Genomic DNA, 20,882 nt, shown 5'->3' with positions numbered 1-20,882 from the left:
TATCAATATCACCCCCTTTTCCAAAATATTCTGAAGCATACGGGGTCTTGGTCTTGGTCACAGCAGTGGCGTTGAAGTGGATGGGCACCAACCATTTCTGCCCATGCCCTGATCATTAACATCATACAGTGGTACCTCGGGTTAAGTACTTAATTCGTTCCGGAGGTCCATTCTTAACCTGAAACTGTTCTTAACCTGAAGCACCACTTTAGCTAATGGGGCCTCCTGCTGCTGCTGCACCACTGGAGCACAATTTCTGTTCTCATCCTGAAGCAAAGTTCTTAACCCGAGATACTATTTCTGGGTTAGCAAAGTCTGTAACCTGAAGCGTCTGTAACCCGAGGTACCACTGTAGTTTTTACTACTGCAGGCAGTTTTATGCACCGTTTGCCCTGGTATATTTGTTTTTGTACGCATCCCTGGGCTGGCAAACAGCACTGCAACGGTCAGGAAAGCGCGAATTCCAAAGGCTGGCTCCAGCATCTCTGTTTGCGCATTGTCTTGGAAAGCGCGGATTCTATAGGTTTGCCTTTAACTCAGGAATAAATGGAACCTCTTCCCTGCCTCTGTTCGTCACGCTTGCAGTGCTTGGTGATGCCACCTCAGAGTTAAACTGCTGCTGATTCTTATCTAGAACAAATGGCATCAAACTGGAAGCTGAAAAATAATGTATTTTCAGGCTTAATGGATAGAAATGTATTTTGCAGATAGCAGCCAAACAACCTGTAGAACTTGGGGGAGGAAACCTGTTTAAAAACAAACCCTGACTTTCTTTCTTTCCTTCCTTCCTTCCTTCCTTTCTCTCTTTCTTCCTACCCTAAGCTCACCAAAGACAGCACACTCAACAAGCATTGAGTTCAGAGCCCATGTTGTGCACCAGCCAGGCTGCTCTTGGTCTGAATGGCCTGTTCATAGCTAAGGAGCACATTCAACCTTTTCTCACAGTCTGAAGTGGCTTGGCTCTTTGCAGCGCGATCCTTCTCTCCGAGCTATTATTTTGGCCACGCCTTCCCAATTTTAGGCTCCACTGGCCCTGCCTTACTGGTCTATATAATGCACACCTTTTGCCACCTGGGGGACGGCTGTCCAAGGCAGCCACCAACCACCCAACCCAGATCAAACAGCAACAGAAGGTAAGGAGACTGGGAGGAGGGGTGGTTCGAGATGAAGTGGTGGGGTAGACTTGGAAGGGTGCCTTTTTTAAAGAAATATTATTTTAAATTAATTTTTCAACATATCATTTTCAACAGTAATTAAACATACTTTCATTTCAAATTGTGAGCTAGAGATAGGCTGCTTTAATGAAGGAGGCCAAACAAAGCCCTTTGATGCATTTTGGCTGTCTCTCTTTCTCCAGGTTGCTGCAGAAGCCGCCATGGCCCAGACTGTTCTTCTGAGCGTCGCCCTTCTGAGTGTCGTCCTCTCCTTCCATGGCGCCTTGGGCATCAGTGGCTGCAGAGTCACTCAAACCGGGCTGGAAAACTGTAAGGGAATCTGCCCTTACTGCAGATGTGCCACTTAAAATCCCCATTTATTTATTTTGCAGGAAACCCCCAGGTAGCTCAATGCTTGGTGTGTTTCTCGGATGCAACAACAACCCATACAAACAGGTTCCAGACATGGTTCCTTGCCATGCCTCCCCTCCCTCAGAGAACCAGGGGAACTGTAGTCTTGCGAGGGCGCAGAGAGTTCTTGGGCCTGCACCTTTCCTGGGATTCCTTCCTTGTGCACCACCAGCTACGACCTTTAAGGCATTCTGAAGCTGTGTGGCATCTATAGGGTTGTGGTTGGCACCTGTCTGTCTTCAGAGACATTGGAGTGTGCCTCCGGGGTGAAGTCCAACTGCTGCACTAGCAGCACCAAAGCGACCTCTCTGGGGGACAAGACTGGGCAGTGTGTTTGGAGGTCCTGGGGTGCCCAGAGGCCCCACTGATGTGGTCCAGAGGAAAGCAGAGCCTTTTCTTCTCCCAAAGATGCCCTGCAAGGCAGTGGAGGTTTCGGATGAGTGCTTTCCTTCTCCTAGGTGGGTTCTCTTCCCAGGCGGGCAAGGCTCAGCCAGACGTTCCAACTTCCAGATACCTGCTGAAAACTTTTGCAATTATTCCATCAGGCTTGAACAGGCAATTAAGAACGGCATCTTTCTGTAAGAGCTAGCTGACCTCTGATTATAATTTTTTAACACAGCTTTATATGCAGGTGAAAATTAGAATATCGTGGAAAAGTTCATTAATTTCAGTAATTCAACTGAAAATGTGAAACTAATGTATGAGATAGACTCATGACATGCAAAGCGAGATATGTCAAGCCTTTATTTGTTATAATTGTGATGATCATGGTATACAGCTGATGAAAACCCCAAATAAACAATCTCAGAAAATTAGAATATTAAATGAAATCGGCAAAACAAGGATTGCAAATAGCTGTACACCATGATCATCACGGCCACGACTTTCCCAATGCTAGACGTAGAAGACTGCTGGCTTGCACCAACCCTGGCTTGTTCCAGGGCATTGAAGAACCTGGTCCTTGCCTCTCCCATCTCCAATAATCTCCTGTTTGTGTTGTCTTTACAGATTGCCTTTCCACAAAAGATTACTGGGTGCAATCCCTGCAAGGTCCTATCCAACAGCTCCCTGCCCCCCCCCTTCCTGGCCTGGTTGGGTGAGTAAACAATCTTTCTGCTGGGAAGTCATTAGTTTAGATGCTTTTATGGGAGACAAGTTCCCCTCTCCAAGTTTGGGGCAAGCGCTCTTTGGTGAAAAGACCCCCCAGCAGAGATTTAGCATGGCAAAACACACGGCAAAACACGCAGCAAAGAGAAGTGTAGAAATATAGGCTGTGAAACCTTTCAAATGTGTCCTTCTGGTGAGTCACACAATGTCCCCTTTTAAAAGCTTCCCCCAAGCTATCCCACTTCCCTAGCACAGAGAGAGGCTGCATGTCCGGTAAGTCATAAAGTGCTTGGGCAGTCTCCTTCCTTTTTTGCTTTTGATGGTCACACGCAGTCGCAGAGTAGTAAATGTTGACACGCCAGAGCTTGCGATGACCATAGCCGGAAGGTGTCTTGTCCACCATGGAAATGGCTGGCAAAGGGTTGTGTCGCAAGGAGCATGTTTGCCTTGGGTCGTGGAAACTTCGGCTGGCGCTGCTCAGCCCCCTCCTAACACCTCCTTTTCCTTTTCTGCAGCTGCCGTTTTGATGTCCTGAAGTCTGAGCGTGTGAGCGTGGCTTTCAGGCCGCCCTATGGAGTGGACGTGGTTATGTGCTTCGTGGTCCAGATCAAGTGCTCTTTGCTGTGAGTAAGATGCATCCCGGGTCGCTGGGCAGATTTGGGAGACCCTTCGTTGCCGAAAGTTGTGAAGACAAAACCGCAAAAGCCTTTGCGCCCGCTCTGCCCGGCTGCTCCCGCACGGCAGGACTCTCCCCTTGGCCGTGACCTCTGTGGTTTGAGGACAGGGGGGTGCTGATCTCTTGGCACCCCCTTCCCTTCCAAAAGAGCTCTTGCTGTTCCCGTGGCGCCTGCTGGGCATAAGGGGTCAGTCTATTCTGGCTGGGTGGGAAAGGCAACCCCAGAGGTGAAAAGGGGCAGATCAACAAAGGCAAACCTGGCCTTTGCTCACTAGGCAAGGGAAGGAACATCTCCACGTGCCCAGAAGAAATATGCACAACAATGAATGAAACGAATACATGGCCTGACTCATGACACCCTCTGTCTTGCATTTAAGAGCGCTAAAGAAAAATCAGATGGGAGGGCGGCTCTCCAGATGATTTGTCATTTCACATCATCCCCTGACAGCATGGCTAAAGGCACATAGAAAGATCGGGAGCTGCTTTTTGCCTGGTCATCTAACTGCATGCTGTCTGCGCTCTGGGTGGACCTTCATAATATGGCCATCGTTCTCTTCTTTCTCTTTCTCTTAAGGTCTTTCTTTTCTTTTCGGTCTTTCTTTCTGCCTTTGTTCTTTTTTCCCAGTTAAGTAGCTGTTTTAATTCCGTATATTATAAAAATATACTTTGCTGTGGGTTTGTATTTTTGTATATCTTTGAATAGGTATCTCTAGCTATATCTATCTATCATCTATCTATCTATATCTATCTATCTATATATCATCTATCTATCTATCTATCTATCTATCTATCTATCTATCTATATCTATCTATATCTATCTATCTATCTACCTATCATCTATCTATCATCATCTATCTATCTTTCTATCTATCTAGGAAATATTGAGCAGAAGAGAATAAAAAAATGTTTGAAGTTTCTCGCCTTTGTCTAGAGGAGCATTTCTACTGACATTTTCCTGCCTTTTGCATGCAAATTAAACCGAAGAGTAATATTAGTGGCTATATTTTACCGATTCCATTTCCTTGAGCACTTAAATAGGTTGCAAATATTGGCCCTTAAATTTTCAAGGGGAGGAAGGTAATCTTTTGTAATATTGTTGCAGGATATATGAGCATTTCCAGAGCAAGATTATAAAATTTTTAGAAGCAAGGAAGAAGATTACAAGAATTCCACCCCACCGGTTCCTCCGCTGGGGAACATGATTTATAAGCAAATTTCAAGATTAGTCCCCCTCTCAAGATAACTTCACTTCCTTATTCCTTTCTTGTAAACTGCTGTCTTTTGCAATGATTCACCCATCACGGGAGTAGCGGGGGTTGTGTGAAGGGATGCCAGGGATGCTGGGGCAGCTAAATCCCATTTGATTCATTTGATTCCTCCAATATGGCGCCCTGTGAAAGCCCCAAATTTGGCTGCCCCAAATGGATCTTCTCCATCACAGATCTTCACAATTCTGTGCTCCCTTGGCTGGGCACCCTGCGCGGAGGAACCACCGGCAACGCCCTAAATCTGATTCTGCTCCATTACTGGCAGAAGTTCTCCAGTCTTACCTGACGTTGCCAATATTTGAACCCGGGACCATTTGTGTTCAGAGCACATGCCTGGCCACTGAGCCGTTCCTCGTCTGGGGTGGTGGCGGCGGCCATAGTGCCCTCGTTTCATCCTCGCCTCTCGAATCAGGGATGGATAGCAGCTGACCTTCCTCTCCTCTCTGCTTAGGCTGCTACCGGCCACAGTGAGCGTCGCATTTTGTGCTACCATCCGGCTGGCGGTGGTACCTTTGGGGCTGAGCTTTGGCAGCTGCTCTTCAGAGTACGTGGAAATCAAAGTAGACCCACTGATCAAGTAGGTGATGCTCAACTTCCTTTCCTTGGCAGGGGGACAGGACAGGCGGGGGTGGGTTGAGCGCCTCTCTTTCCCACAACAAGGGAAAATGCTCTGAGCCGTCAAAGGTGTGTGAGATTCCAGCCAAGTCTATCACCAGATCTAGGATAGCAGCATGTTCCACTGTGGAAGGAGGTGTGGGTCCAGAACTGGCCTCCACAGTCACTTACGGGCTCACTGGTCAAACCGTGTTTATGGAAGACAATCTTACTCGGCTACGAGGGATCGCCCAAGAAGAAAGACCCAGAAAGGCAAAGGGCTACAGCTTCCATGCAGGGGTGGAGTGCATGAAAATGCTGCCCAGGTGGGGTCCGCAAGGCACCCCTCCCCCAGGGGTGTGGTGCGGAGGGAGCCCACTGCTGCAATGGGGCAGGGGCTCACTCCTGCACCCCATTCCTGGAGAGGGCGCAGCAGTATTGCAACCCAACCCTAACCCACTTTCTGCCAGAGCTGCTGGGCTGGCCATGAGGAAGCAGGATCTGATCTTCACCCTCCATGCTCTCCAGCACCCCCTGCTGGCAGGGCACAAGGGGGATCTCTGCCGGGGGGCTGGTTCAATTGCAATTATGGGAAGCGATGCATAAATGAAATGAGTAATAACAACAGAATATGAAGAAAGGAAAGAGGAGCAGGATTCCAAAGAACCTCTCTGCTAACTTAATTCCTGCTCTCTTTTTTTGTAGTTTGCAGCTGCCAGTAGTGGCGCAAATCCTGGCCCCCATGCTGGATCCTGTGGTAGGTCTCACAGAGCATTTTATCTCCCCTCTTCTAGCAGCCCCACATCAACAAAGCGGTTCCAAAAAACAGGAAGCAAATTCAGTTGATCGGAGGCCTCTGCCTCTGCAATGCTCTCTTCAGGGGAATCTGGTGTCTCTTGTGCATCTATGCTTTATTGTTGTTTAGTCGTTTAGTTGTGTCCGACACTTCTTGACCCCCTGGACCAGAGCACGCCAGGCCCTCCTGTCTTCCACTGCCTCCCTCCGTCTGGTCAAACTCATGCTGGTAGCTTTGAGAACACTGTCCCACCATCTCGTCCTCTGTCGTCCCCTTCTCCTTGTGCCCTCCATCTTTCCCAACATCAGGGTCTTTTCCAGGGAGTCTTCTCTTCTCATGAGGTGGCCAAAGTCTTGGAGCCTCAGCTTCAGGATCTGTCCTTCCAGTGAGCACTCAGGGCTGATTTCCTTCAGAATGGATGCATTTGATCTTCTTGCAGTCCATGGGACTCTCAAGAGTCTCCTCCAGCACCAGAATTCAAAAGCATCAATTCTTCGGCGATCAGCCTTCTTTATGGTCCAGCTCTCACTTCCATACATCACTACTGGGAAAACCATAGCTTTAACTATACGGACCTTTGTCGGCAAGGTGATGTCTCTGCTTTTTAAGATGCTGTCTAGGTTTGTCATTGCATACTATCTGCATGCTATCCCTTGCTTTTCCCTGTAGGACTAATTGCAGTTGTTAACAGTCATCCACAGGTTCACCATACCCATTGAGTCAATCACCCATCTCCTACTACCCTCCTGAGAAAAACCCCACCCCACCCTCCCAGTATATATAAGGGTCTGGTGACTTCTATTTCATGTGACTAATAGGTGGCCATGACCTTTCCAGACCTGGTAAAAGCATGCACACGAAAGCTTATTCCCAGAACAAACTTAGTTGGTCTCTAAGGTGCTACTGGAGAATTTTTAAATTTATTTTGAAAAAGTTCACTCACATTTCAGTTCACGATTTGATCCCTGAAAGGCAAGCTTTAGCTAGTAGTTACATCAGAATCTGTGAGTTCATCTCACATGGAGATTGAACTTGTGTGCTCCTGGCTAAGAGCCAGCAGACAGCAAAATTACATTAAGAAAACAAAATGGCCGCAGGAGAGCAGCATTGCAGTAAGAGATCAGCTAGCAAGAGAGCAGGTGAATGTGTGAGAGAGAAAGCTTAAAATGGCTGCGTGACTCGGCTCTTTTATGGAGTCAGCCCGGGCTGTGCCCATCTCCCAGGTCACATGCAGAGGGAGGACGCTCCAGACCAGAGGAACAGGAAGTTTGACTGGCTGGACGGTCATCCCCTGTATGTCCACTCTAGCAGTACAGGTAATGTTGTACTTGACTGCTCCACTGGATCACATCCCACATCTAGGATGTCCCCAAAAGAGTGGGGCATGAAGGCACCTGCTTGATCCCAAGAGACAAGGAGTTCCAAGTTTCTGACCCACTGAACCTTCTCTTTTCCTGCAGGTTTGTGGCCATGCCCCGAAGATGATCACGCAACTGAACATCCTCCATAACTTCCAACTTCGTAAGCGTTAATGGGGTGCACTGCTGGTTTATTTAAAAGACTCACGAGTCGCTTTGATATTTTTAAAAAATCCCAAAGTGGTACGCAAAAGAATAGAATGTCTACAGCAGGCACAATAAGATGATATTTATCCAGAAAGCTCTACGCCTTCACAGTAACCCAGTGATGGCCAGACTTGGCCACTGTGGTAACCAATAACGTAGCTGAGCTCTGCTCTGAAAATGAACGCAAATGGGTTTTGGCCAACACAGAGGACACAAACGGCATTAAGAATGAGGTCACCAGGGAGGAGGCTAAAGCTGATGGTCTGAGGGTCAAAAATGAAGTCTAGCGTTAAATAGGTCTTTGGTTCCCAGTCCTGGGATTCTCCTTTTTTTGTTTTTGAAGTAGAGGATTTGAGAGGAAAAAGTTTGATTTGGATTTTTGGGGGTGAGGTGAAAGTCCCTATTCTTCAGAACTCCCTGCCTATCAATGCTTTGGCTGGTACTTTTTTCAACACCCACTAAAGGCATTTTTCGCTAGGCAAGCCTACTATGCATTTGCTTTTTCAAACTGCTGATTTTTTTGCTTATATTGTTACAGGTTTTTTAAAAAAATGCATTGTTTTTAAAGCATTGTTAATGGATATTGCACACCGTTCTATGTAAATGGTTAAGAGTTTTTTTCCATTAAAGCAAAGCGTTATATCGTTCTTGCAAAATAAATAACTGCCCTGCCCACATTCCACATGTAAAACAATAGGATCCCATTCACAACCAGAGGTGCCAGTGTATTAGATATTTGTTAAATGGTACAAGTCATAAAACGAATGGGTATTGGGGAAACATTGATAAGGGGGCAAGGTGAAATTAAGGGATGCAGTTAGTCTTAATGTAAAAGAGTTGTGAGAATCTGAGAATCAAAATGTAATTTAACGTATTTAAAATTTCGAGGGCATACGTTGCCTATTTACAGGAGGCTCATTTAATGGAACAGGATAAATCTTTATGAATGAAAGATTGGGGCGGGGGTAACAGGTACACGTCACGGATACTTTGACGAATGCTAAAGGTGTGGCCATTTGGTTCAAAAAGCATTTTTCTTATGTACTTCTAGCCGAGAGGCTGGTACCACCTCTCGCCCCCCCCCCTTAGTCTCAGTGCTGTCCCTTGCAGAACTCAGCAGGGGGCAAGATGGAGACCAGACCGGGTTGCCTCTGCCTGACATTGGCTCTCTGGCGCCACCTACTGCCCGACTCCCGGCCTCCTGCCCCATCAGTCCCAAGAGCTGCCAGCCATCCCTGCTTGGGCTACTGTTCTGCTGTGCTTTGTGGTCCAGCTTTGGAAAACTCCCAATCTTTCTCCCCCAGAGCCAACGCCGTTCTTCACAGGCTGCCAGTACATCTGCACAAGGCCCTATCCACCTCAAATCTACTCTGCCTACCTGGATTTCCCTTTTGTGGTGAGTGGCTTCATCTTCTAGAAGGCTTGCTACAGGCCCAGAGGGGGTCAGTCTGAATAATGGATGCAGGGAGGGAGGGCTAGAATTAGGGCCGGGCGATATTTCAAGATTGTGATACATCACCAGCGAAACATTGCAATATACTGATAAATCACTATGCCTGAAATAAGGATCAAGCTACGTACAGGCATACGCGGGTGGCGCTGTGGGTTAAACCACAGAGCCTAGGGCTTGCCGATCGGAAGGTTGGCGGTTCGAATCCCCGCGATGGGGTGAGCTCCTGTTGCTCAGTCCCTGCTCCTGCCAACCTAGCAATTTGAAAGCACATCAAAGTGCAAGTAGATAAATAGGTACTGCTCCGGCGGGAAGGTAAACGGCTTTTCCGTGCACTGCTCTGGTTCGCCAGAAGCGGCTTAGTCATGCTGGCCACATGACCCGGAAGCTGTACGCCAGCTCCCTCAGCCAATAAAGCAAGATGAGCGCTGCAACCCCAGAGTCGGCCACGACTTGACTGCAGCGAACGGAAACGCCATTTACCTTCCCACTGGAGCGGTACCTACCGTATTTATCTGCTTGCACTTTGACATGCTTTCGAACTGCTAGGTTGGCAGGAGCAGGGAAACAAGCAACGGGAGCTCACACCATCGCGGGGATTCGAACCGCCGACCTTCTGATCGGCAAGTTTGCAAGGGGAGACTCCCTTGATTAGATGCTGGCCGGTGAAGGGACTGACCCATAGCTGTCAACTTTTCCCTTTTCTTGCGAGGAATCCTATTTGGAAAAAGGGAAACGTTGATAGCTATGGACTGACTAGTCCACCAGGGGGCTGCAACACCTGCCCCATCCCGGGTGCCAGCAACCCACGCTATGCCCCTGCCACAAGGGTTATCTAGTTCAACTGGCTGCAGCGCAGGAATCTCAGCTTGCTGCTCTCTGGGCTGGCAGTTCCTTTAGCAGTTGGCGCTCTGACCTTCCCACCTGCTTTCTGAAAGGCCGCTGGACCTGCCTTGGGTCGTTTTCCAGCCAGTGGCTTTCCTGTTGCCTCCAGATCTTATGTTCGGGCGCAGGCTGACTCACGGCGACTGTGCTGGTCCCGTGGGTTACCCAAGAGGCGAGGTCCAAGTCCGGCCCGTGGTCAGAGGTGCAACGTGGAAGCAGTCCGTAGTAGCTGAAGCTGGGTGCAGGGCAGGGATTCGGGTGAAGTCAGAAACAGGCATGCAAGCTGGGAGCCAGGGTGGGTCAGGAGCTCAGGCAGGAAAGCAGGACAGGGTTCAGGCAGGAACTAGCAACCAACAATGTTGCTCCCGCACCCTGGGACTGGGGCTGGCCGGCTTTTATCTGCCCCGAGGCATAGGGCGGCCCCGATCCACAGGTGACTCACCTCTCCTGGCCTGGAGGCGAGCACTCCTCCTGTGGGAACTTAGTTCCCTCCGCCTCTCTGCCCTGAGCCTCTGCAGCTCAGGAGAGGCTGGAGGGTTACCAGACCCAGAGGCAACCTCCGCTTCCTCTGACGGGGCTGAGAGTGGAGCACCTGCAGGCAATGGGTCCTGCATCCCCTCAGGAGCCAGAGCAGACTCAGCTGACGCCTGCACCTGAGGCTCCAGCATAGGTGATGACCCTTCAGGCTCATGCTCCAGCCCCGGCTCATCTGATTGTGGAGGTGGGGAATCCTGTGCAGGCTGGGATCCCTCAGGTTCAGCCTCCGAGTCCGAATCCCAGGCCATCACAGCGACTGCAGTTGGGTCCCACTGAATTTCCCCCCTCTTGTTCTCCTCGCAGCCTCAAATGTCCTGCGGAGGAGCTGTGGTTCCCTGGCCCACCTATCCCATCTACTACCCGCCAGCCACCCTCATTCCTGACGGACACATCTGTTATTTTTTGAACGAAGCTGACACAGGCAACATCTTTTCAACTTTGCTGGCAAGAGGAGTGTTCAGCCTTGAGCTCACCCAGGTGAGTTCTGCACAATGAGGGCCCTTTCCCTGGGCAATTGACAACAAGCTGGAGGCAGTGGTCGCCATTTTGGGGGGGGGCACTGCCCCCTTGATTCTATAAGCTCACCCCCCAGTGCCCCCCAACCTTACCCTATTAAAAAAAAGCATTATTCAGAGCAGCGGTTTGCACAACCTGCCATGGAAGAGAATAACACAATAAAATTCAAACCAGTAACAATTAATTGCACATTTATCCACAATCCAATTTATTTGTTCGTTTAGCTTAATTAATGCAGCCGAGGTGATCAACTTGATCCAGGGTTACCAGCTTTTCAAAGTCTGGAAGCCATTAACACCTCCAGTGCCCTTTTGCCCCTTTGCCTCTTAGTGCCCCCCCAAGATGATTCCACCACCTTTAGGAAGCAGTGAATCAGAGGGTCAACACCAGAGATATTTTTGCCCCGCTCAGTGAAATATGAAGCCTGTGCAAAGATGGCAGCTTGATCCGATTCAGCTGAAGCCCTGGGATTCAGAGCTTCAGGGGCCAGTTTGTTCATCTGGGCCATTAATATTCTGCTTCATACTGCTTAAAGTAAGGATAGGAGGAAAGGCTATATTGATTAAGTATTATTCTTCCTTCCCATCAATATAGCAAGAAACTAGTTTGCAGATTTGTTTGAATCTCTTTAGTTAAACAATCCAATTTGGCTTGCTCAGAGGGATAATTCCTGGTGTCTCCTTTTATCCTTCTTAAAAGAATAAAGACACAAGAGTCTTTCCTTAAAAGTAGCAAGAAGTTTACTAGAGTCAGGTACGTAGCCTTGTTGGTCTGATGCAGTCGAAATAAATTTAAAAAAATTCTCCAGTAGCACCTTAGAGACCAGCTAAGTTTGTTCTGGGTATAAGCTTTTGTCTGCATGTACACTTCTTCTAAGCTTTTGTCTGCATGCACACTTCTTCAGGTACACTGAAACAGAAGTCACCAGACCCTTATATATAGTGGGAGGGTGGGGTTTTTCTCAGGAGGGTAGTAGGAGATAGGTGATTGACTCAATTGACTGAATTTGACTTCTCCAAAGGATTACATCCCACACGAACACTCTCCGCTTTTCACATCTGGATCGCAAAGCAAATGTGTGTGTTTTTAGAAAAATGGGGAAATCTACAGAAAGGAACAACTACAATTAAAACCCCACATTTTAAAAATCCCAGAACAATTAGCCATGATCCCCTTAGGGCAGTTCTACACTTGCCATTGATAACGTTAAAAATGTGTTATTAAAATGTGACACCAGAGGGTGCTGCAGAGCAGAGAGCCAGCGACAATGGGAAACTGCCATTCAGCGTTCTAAACGTTATTAAAAAATAACGTTCTGTAAGATCAATATAGATCCAGCCCCTGTCATAAATATAAGGGTAGTATCCGGTGCTATTTGCAACAGGACACCCGTTTCTTCTTCTCCTCTCTGTGGCTTCGCACAACCTCAAGCCTCAGTTTAAGTAACCAGGGAGACATCCTTTCAGACAGCGTGTCTCCTGGTTGACTCTTTGAACAAAGCCCAGCGTGGGGGGGGAGCGGCATGGCAGAACATTATAATCAAGATGTATTTTCTTTCCACAGTCGACTGTGACCACCACTTTAATAATGAGCCACATCCCTGAGGTACGTGATCCTCCTTGGCTGTGTGTCAGGGGATGGGGAGATTTTCAGAGATTTGTTCATGGGCCAGCAGGGTTGCGCAATGGCTTCTTGGCCCCCCTGCGATGGACACACCATTTTTGGGAGCGATAACGACCACTTTGGAAACACCCCTCAACAAGTTCAGGACAACGATACCCTTTTCCTCTCCCCAGGGGAAGCTCTGGAAACTAGCCTTGCAAGTTTGCAGCTTGGTTCAGCTGATGCTGCGCAGCGGGAGCCGATTGGCTAGTGCCTGTGTTGTCGCCAGCACATCTCTCCGCTCTGTCCATGGAGCAGTTTTGCAGCTGTTTTCAGGGGCTTCAGTGGGGACAGGAAGGACTGCCAGCTGAATCAGGATTTGCTGGTCTGTCACACAAACTGTGAAGCCAGCTGCAACTGAAAGTGAAGAATCCTCTGGGCTGGCTTTTTCAAAAGCATTTTATTGTTTTCCCACATGAGAGAAACACAATTTAAAATACAATAAACAGCAGCAGCTCATAGCTGGAATCGCTGCTTAGAACAAGTTTATGATGCGTATGGAAATCTCTCCAGATGTTTCTGTGGGTCTGGGGAGGTTGTCTCAGTTGATTGTCCCATCTCATATGGTGAGATATTGCCTCTGGCCTCCCTGACCTGGCAGGTCAGTTTCTCAACCAGAGCAACAGGGCCACACCTGAGCATGCCACGAATCTTATCGACAGGCCTGCTGCAGAAAACCAATGTTTAGCAATTTCTAAACAAAAAAGCCAGCATCTCCTGGTGAGATAAGTTGATTTCATAGAATTATAGAGCGCTGGAGCTGGAAGGGAGACCCAGGGTCATTGTATATTATTGAAATTGTATATTATGTCCTACATCTTGCGCCCATTTAATCATTACTGATTTTCCTTCTTCATCTTTGGTCTACCATTCCAAAAGGATATTATATGCCTTTTAAAAATTATTTTGTGTTTTCTTCTATCACTTTATCAAATTAGAGCAAATCATATAGCCAAGGTAGCCACCAACTGTAAAGGAGATGAATTTATTTGACCCTATCTACATCAAGCTATATTCTATCTTTATCACCAAACTCCGAATATAATTGCACATTGTATTAATTAACATTATTTTTAATATACTAGTGGTCATGTGACAATCTTAGCTTACAAATTTTATTGTTTAATGTCTTAATTTGTATAGTAAGGTACTTTTATAGCTCTGTTAAGAGTAGGTAATGTCTTGATAATATAAATGTTTTAAGTTTCAATTCAGTATATTTTCTTTTAACTGTTGAATGATTCTGTGTACATTGCGGCAGCCTTTGGCTATGTGCAATAAAACTGACTGACTGACTGACTGACAGCTCCTTAAATACCAAATTGGTCTTCCCTCTAAAAGATAGCTTCCATAACACCTTACGTTAAAAACCTGACAGTACCAAATGATCGAAGGTTATTCACCAAAGCCAGAATAAACGTCTTTCCTTCTACAATGTTGGATGGCAGGTTGAGAGGAGTTCCCTACCAGGACAGACTTTGCTCGTGTGCTCAAGACATCGATTCCATAAAACATATTTTGTTGCACTGTGCAAAATATGAGCAAGCCAGGGCTGAACTGATATTACCCTTGCTGGTACCTTTCCCGGGAAAATCAGAGGCTCACTATGTCAGGTACCTATTAGAAGACCGGACAAACGCTAGAACATTAGCAGTGGTGAAGTTTTTATCGGTGGTTGCAAGAACCAAGGATCCCTATCTTTAAGTTGGAACAAAATGCTTGTTTAACCTGGAGGTAGGCTGTCTGAATTCTGCATTGCTTTGTAACGATTTGTTGGGTCTCTGGACCGTAATAAGGATTGATTGATTGATTGATTGATTGATTGATAACTTCCACCCCACTGATGACGTGCGCCAGAGCCAGGATAGATGATCTTGAGAGATCACATCTACCCTCTTTTCCGACAGATTGAATGTCCAGCGGATCTTCCTTCTTTGCTGAAGTTCTCGTGCAGAAGCATCTCCATCCAGTTTACTGCTAATGCTGTCATTCTTGATGCTGAGCTGCGTATCGATATTGGCTATTTCCAGTCAGAGTTTGTTGGCCTCCTTCAAGCCACAGCGGTAAGTAAAAACACCGGGCAAGTGACCCTTCAGGAGCCCCTAATCAGGGGTGGAATTTTCTGAAAACCTCAATGAAGATTTTATCTACACCTATTTCCCTCCCCAATTCTTGTTTTGCTCCTTGGTCTCAACAAGAAGTGCGTCTTCCCCGATCACCCACCCTGCTGTACTGAAAAGATGAACTATTAGGCACACGTGCTATCTAGGTTCCTAAAGGCAACCAGCACGCAGCTATAAATGAAAGGCAATAAATTGGTGAAAGACGAGCCACTCCTCTGTGCAACCTGAGCTTTGCGTTTAATTTTGCACATGCTTATTTCGCTTTATGGGATGTGGGTGGCTCTGTTAAACCACAGAGCCTAGGACTTGCCGATCAGAAGGTCGACGGTTCGAATCCCCGCAACAGGGTGAGCTCCCGTTGCTCAGTCCCTGCTCCTGCCAACCTAGCAGTTTGAAAGCACGTCAAAGTGCAAGTACATAAATAGGTCCCACTTCGGCGGGAAGGTCAACGGCGTTTCCGTGCGTTGCTCTGGTTCGCCAGAAGCGGCTTAGTCATGCTGGCCACATGACCTGGAAGCTGTACGCCGGCTCCCTCGGCCAATAAAGCGAGATGAGCGCTGCAACCCCAGAGTCGGCCACGACTGGACCTAATGGTCAGGGGTCCCGTTACCCTTTCCCTATATTACCGATAAAGAGTTGGTGAATGTTTATTCCAAACCTGCCAAGGAGTCCAGTTCATTTTGTTGTTTCTTTAAGTATTTTGTAAAAGGTTCCCATTCTTCTTTAAAGTCACAGTTGTCCTTGTCACGTAGTTTATGTGTCAATTTTGCCAATTCCACATAATCCATCAGTTTCTCTTGCCACTGTTCTTTAGTCGGTATTTCCTCATTCTTCCATCCTAAAAAACCCCTGGATTGCTCTCAATCTCCCCGGGCCAACGGTTCGACTCTGATGCCCTTTGCAACCCAATTTCAGAGACTGAGAATAATTCTCCGCCCGGCCAATGACTGCCAAAGAGGACTGCTGCTGTTGTCGGTGGATGTGATAAGGTAATGCATGCAAGGACCCTTCCTCTGGTTTCGATTAGGTCCCTTGGGACCGTGGATGGAGGCCCTAGTGGGCAGCTGTGGTGGGCTTGGGGCAGAGAGCGTTGTTTGTGGGCACCCTTGACGCTTCTTCCTCCCTGCACACAAGTCACACTTCCTGCCACCTGACTTTTCCTGGCTCTGGAAAGGTCCCCAGATAAGTAGGTGTTGAAGAGGCCTGTCTCAGAAAGCAGGGATGCAGGGCTCAGGCTGTGAATGCAAGGAAGGAAAGAGGCCCTATAGATTGAAAGTTGCAAAGATACCTGGGGCTGGCTTGGGATTGAAAGTTGGGGAATGGATGGGGAAGGGATGGGTGGCTCTGCCCTCGCATCACAGCGGCTCATTCCTCTCTCCCCAGCGACCTCCAGATTACAGCTGCTTGCAGCGGGAGCCCTTGCACGGTTTATGTAAGTATCGGGTGATTTAATGGGGCCAGTGGGGCTCATGGATGGAGCTGACCTCACTCAGCCTTTCCCCCCCTCCAGCTTTTAGTCGGGCGAAATCAACATCTCATGGATTTTTGCCCAGGCCCTTGTAGGGCATATCGACCGCACAGATTTTAAACCAATTGACACATCTCTTCCCTCTCTCTAGGGTATCATGGGCCCTGTGGTTTTGAGGGTGGCAGGGGCCTCTAGCAGAGACCCCCCAGCTTTGATATCCAACTACAATTCCCATGATTCCTCAAGGGGAAGCCATGACAGAGTGGAAGTGGTGCTGAAGCGATGCTGGTTGCAATGCAGAGAATACGCTCCCGCCTTGCATCTTGCACTTTCTGGGCTCGATGGTTCTCCCCCTACTATCTGGTCTTCTTTGGGGTCTTCACACCTCTGTGACATTCCGGGGTCTGCCCAGTGTACATGAAGGAGCATCTCCACACCCATCGTTCTGCCAGACACTGAGGTCCAGCTTCGAGGGCCTTCTGGTGGTTCCCTCCCTGTGAGAAGCAAAGCTACAGGGAACCAGGCAGAGGGCCTTCTCGGTGGTGGCACCCACCCTGTGGAACGCCCTCCCATCAGATGTCAAAGAGATAAACAACTACCTGACATTTAGGAGAAATCTGAAGGCAGCCCTGTTTAGGGAAGTTTTTAATGTGTGACATTTTGATGTATTTTTAATCTTTGTTGGAAGCCACTCAGAGTGGCTGGGGAAACCCAGACAGATGGGCGGGGTACAAATAATAAATTATTATTATTATTATCCAACACACCCTGGTAGAAGTGCTACTTACCTACCTTTCCCCCAGTCTCCTTCCAGATGCTTTGAAAGGGACCCCTAAAGGCATCTAGTCCACCCCTTTGGCCCAAGGGCTGGTGGTCTCCCACTCACCCTCCTGCCCCACTCCCTTTCTTCCCTATACGGAAAGCAAGTGCAAATGCAGGAAAGGTGCGATGCCTCAGAAGGTGGCCCAATTCTCCTTCATTTGGAGGCTGCATGGCCATGATCCATGCATTCTTTAGACGTGGTTCCTGCACTGCAGCAGGTTGGACTGCATGACCCTTGGGGACCCCTTTGAAGTCCACAGTTCCATGATTCCCATCTGCCTCTCTCTTGACGCCTGGAGGGTTTTCTTTTCGCAGGGCTCCGTGATAGAGGAACTGTTTCCGATAAGGACACACTGCCAGAACTTATTCAACGGTGAGTGTCGCTCAGGGGCGCGTTTGGCTGAGACGGCTGGTGAGATTTGCACCGGCTCAAGCATCTCCTTCCGACTTCGCCGCAGCGAAATCTAGGGGATGGTCGGTTTAAAGGTTCCAGCATTCGGGGACCCTTGACATGAATGTCAGCAGCCCCCCAATCCTCACTTGCCCCCCAATGGAAAACCTTGAGAGACTGGCAACTTCCACATTGGGAGCTGCACGGCCAGGGGAAAAACAGTGCTGTTCAGGGTTGTAAAGACTGTGGAGAGAATTGGGTGCACTCTTCCCACCTTAGATCAAATCTATGCTTCCAGGTGCCATAAGAAAGCTCCAGAGATAGCGCAGGATAGTGCGCACCCCGGAAATGATCTCTTTCAGCTTCTGCCTTCTGGAATAACGTACAGGGTTATAAAGACTAGGACTAGCCACCTGAGAAACCGTTTCTACACAAATGCAATTCTGGTTCTAAACGCAGCATAAGGAGTCTCTATAGTATATTGTATTTTAAAATGGGGTTTCAGAGTTTTTAGGGGTTTTTGAATGTCTTATGTAGATTTTCAATTTTGTTGTTCTGTATGGGACAATGACAATAAAGATATTGTATCATATCATATCGTAAGTGCTCCGAGGTGAAAATGCCAGGGGTATCAGTCTTTAGCTCTTGCGATGTGGGCTCAGCCATAACTGCATGATAATTTTTTTATTCCCCGTCTTCTCCTGCAGAGAGGCTGAGAGGCGGAATCCCCTGGCCTTTCCCCATAAACTGCGCCTGTTCCTTCTGTCGTGATGTCATCATTGTCCCGGTGAGAAGAGAGACTTTAAATTGTATGCCAGTGTTGGGTGGGAGTGCCTAAATCTCCGTTTGGGGAGAGAATGGGGGACGTAAGAAACAGGGGAATTGGGAAATAATGCAGGGAGGGCACTGTGTCCCATAATCCCTCTTCTGCATTCATAAGAACTTGATCATTTAGTGTGGCAACAGCTACCCTTTGGAACTCCCTGCCTCTTGATGTTGAGCTTGGAAACGCTTATGTGATTTTTATTCTGTTCTGGTATTTTAACTCCAGCTATTGACGCAGATCAGAGCCATTCTGGCTAGTAGCCATGAGAACGGGGGGAGTCTGGGGTGAGGAAGGTCTACCTTTTGGCTATAGCTTGACTTCCACCAAGGATCTCTCTAGCTGCCCCTGACAGGCTCCCTCTCCAACCCATGCTGCTTTTCCCTTCCCAAGTTTCATTTCATTTATCTCCCTCCTGCTGTGTCCTGAGGGACGCAGGTGGTGCTGTGGGTTAAACCTCAGAGCCTAGGGCTTGCCAATCAGAAGGTTGGCGGTTCGAATCCCCGCGACAGGGTGAGCTCCCGTTGCTCAGTCCCAGCTCCTACCAACCTAGCAGTTCGAAAGCATGTCAAAGTGCAAGTAGATAAATAGGTACCGCTCTGGCAAGAAGGTAAACAGCGTTTCTGTGCGCTGCTCTGGTTCACCAGAAGCGGCTTAGTCCTGCTGGCCAAGTGACCCGGAAGCTGTACGCCGGCTCCTTTGGCCCATAGAGCGAGATGAGCGCACAACCCCAGAGTCAGCCACAACTGGACCTAATAGTCAGGCGTCCCTTTACCTTTACTGTGTCCTGAAAGGGTCCCTGTTTGCCAGGATTTCTTCCATTGCCATCTCCCCCCCCCCATGCCCCCATTCTTTCCAAAGGGGCCTGTGCAGGAGAACGTCCCAAAGGAATTGTGCCCTGAGTTTATTATTTCATAAAAGTTGTACACCCCCTTTGAATGGGAAAGAAAAACCCTGAGGGTCCTTACAAAAAGAGAAAAAATAATGTGTACGAGGAATGTGTAACAATGCAAGAAATATAATTGTACAAGGGAAATGTATACGGAAAGTTTAATTGCAGACACAGATAAAAAGTCCCGCCAGCTTTCTAAGCACCTGGATGGGCTTGTCTAAAGAAGAATGTTTTTAGCAGGTGCCAAAAAGTGAACTGCAAAGGTGCCACTTTGATGTCCATAGGCCGGGAGTTCCAAAGTTTGGATGCTGCCACACTAAATGATGGAGTTCTTACAAAGGCGACACGGGTGTTAACGTAATGCAGTGGCCCCAATTCCCTTTCCCCGGAGTGCATGTGTCCACTGTTTGGGTTTTCTGCCTCAGGTGCCAGAATTTGCAGGGGCCTGAGTTGATGAGGGTGGAATCCAGTGGCAAAATGGGAGGTTCATCATTCTCACCCAATCTCTTCTGGCCTTTTTTTCCTTTAAAAAACAGAAATTTGCCATGTGGTGCTGCAACCTGAACTACCTGCCCTGATGACCTCGGGTGGCTGGAGAAGACCCTTCGACGGAAGCCAGAGCGGTCCCTTTGCTTCGCTCAGAAGGGGGAAAAGGAGGGGAAACCGGGGTGGTTGATTTCTCTATGTTCTCTTTAGTGGGATGGGGTCAATCATGCACAGGTGTGTATCTGCAATTGTGCACATCTTTAGATCTTGCAATCAGGGCTTTTTTCAGCTGGAACTCACTTGGGTGCCATTCTAAGAGAACAAGGGAGGCGTTTGTGGTGAGTTCTGGCACCTATTTTTCTAGGAAAATGGCGGTGCTTATTTTGCTTAAGGGCAGTTTTCAGGGGTGATTTTAAGGGCTAAAGGGTGAGAAGAAAGTTGTTTCATTAAAGAATCTTTGGACTGCATTCCTGAGTTGTGGCATCTGATATTTATTTCTTTATTTAATTGCTTTGTCAAATTTATGCGCCGTTCGATTCTTCAAACAAACAAACACACACACAAACCTCAAAGCGGTTTACGAAAAGGTGAAATGACAAAATCAGGAATAATCTGCGATACTTTAAAACGTGCAGAGAGTTAAAATGCTACAACAGATTAAAACTTGCACCAACTTTCTAAGCCTCTGGACGGGCTTGTGTAAACTAGAACGCTTTCGGCAGATACCGAAAAGAATACGGCAAAAACATCTGCTTGGCTTCAAGAGGCAGAGAATTCCAAAGTTGAGACACTATCGCACTAAATGATCAAAGTCTCAGCTAGCTCCTCATTGCTTGAGATATTCGCACCTAACCAAGGCTGTGCTTTGCACATAGTTCAGGTCCACATATGCAAATAAGGGATCGAAAGTAACGTTCAGTGATTGGATAGTATCTGAAGAAGTGTGCATGCACACGAAAGCTCATACCAAGAACTAACTTAGTTGGTCTTTAAGGTGCTACTGGCAGGAAAAAAATTTTTTTGTTTTGCCTAAATTGCTGGTATAAGATCTCAGGAGTGGCTGGTGAGAGCCATGCGGTCTGAGCAGCCAGCTGAAAGCGCATCCTACCCTCCAGAGCAGGAGAAAACAAGCTTGCCCCATGCTCTTTGGGATGCCCCATGGCACCATTGGCCCCTTGCAGAACACGCCCACTAACCCCCACAGATCGGGAGGGGCCCAGGCCATGGCTGTGGGCTGATGGGACTTGTAGTTCCC

General features: G+C 47.9%; 1 protein-coding gene across 1 annotated transcript; it reads left to right on the top strand.

The window, feature by feature from the left end:
* Positions 1–1,361: 1,361 nt before the first annotated feature.
* LOC310764615 (uncharacterized protein) lies at positions 1,362–20,081 on the top strand. Its single transcript, XM_083618917.1, has 15 exons — positions 1,362–1,484; positions 2,574–2,661; positions 3,188–3,295; positions 5,069–5,194; positions 5,917–5,968; positions 7,468–7,528; positions 8,877–8,968; positions 10,748–10,921; positions 12,524–12,565; positions 14,530–14,685; positions 15,661–15,734; positions 16,129–16,177; positions 17,351–17,408; positions 18,134–18,213; positions 19,678–20,081. The coding sequence occupies exons 1-15, from the start codon at positions 1,376–1,378 to the stop codon at positions 19,717–19,719; spliced, it is 1,311 nt and encodes a 436-aa protein (XP_083475043.1). The 5' UTR covers positions 1,362–1,375; the 3' UTR covers positions 19,720–20,081.
* Positions 20,082–20,882: the final 801 nt, after the last annotated feature.

This window comes from Podarcis filfolensis (genome assembly GCF_964270895.1).
Source record: "Podarcis filfolensis genome assembly, chromosome: 6".
Classification (NCBI taxonomy): Eukaryota; Metazoa; Chordata; class Lepidosauria; order Squamata; family Lacertidae; genus Podarcis; species Podarcis filfolensis.
The sequence above is the reverse complement of the archived record's forward strand: the minus strand, read 5'-3'. Positions and strand labels throughout refer to the sequence as shown.

What these genes read in the sequence shown, in the direction of transcription:
- LOC310764615 (XM_083618917.1), top strand. Translation starts at nt 1,376, where the DNA reads ATGGCCCAGACTGTTCTTCTGAGCGTCGCCCTTCTGAGTGTCGTCCTC. An exon ending in ACCTGGATTTCCCTTTTGTG is followed by an intron (nt 8,969 to 10,747) that starts GTGAGTGGCTTC and finishes TTCTCCTCGCAG; the next exon opens with CCTCAAATGTCCTGCGGAGG. An exon ending in TTGTCGGTGGATGTGATAAG is followed by an intron (nt 15,735 to 16,128) that starts GTAATGCATGCA and finishes CTCTCTCCCCAG; the next exon opens with CGACCTCCAGATTACAGCTG.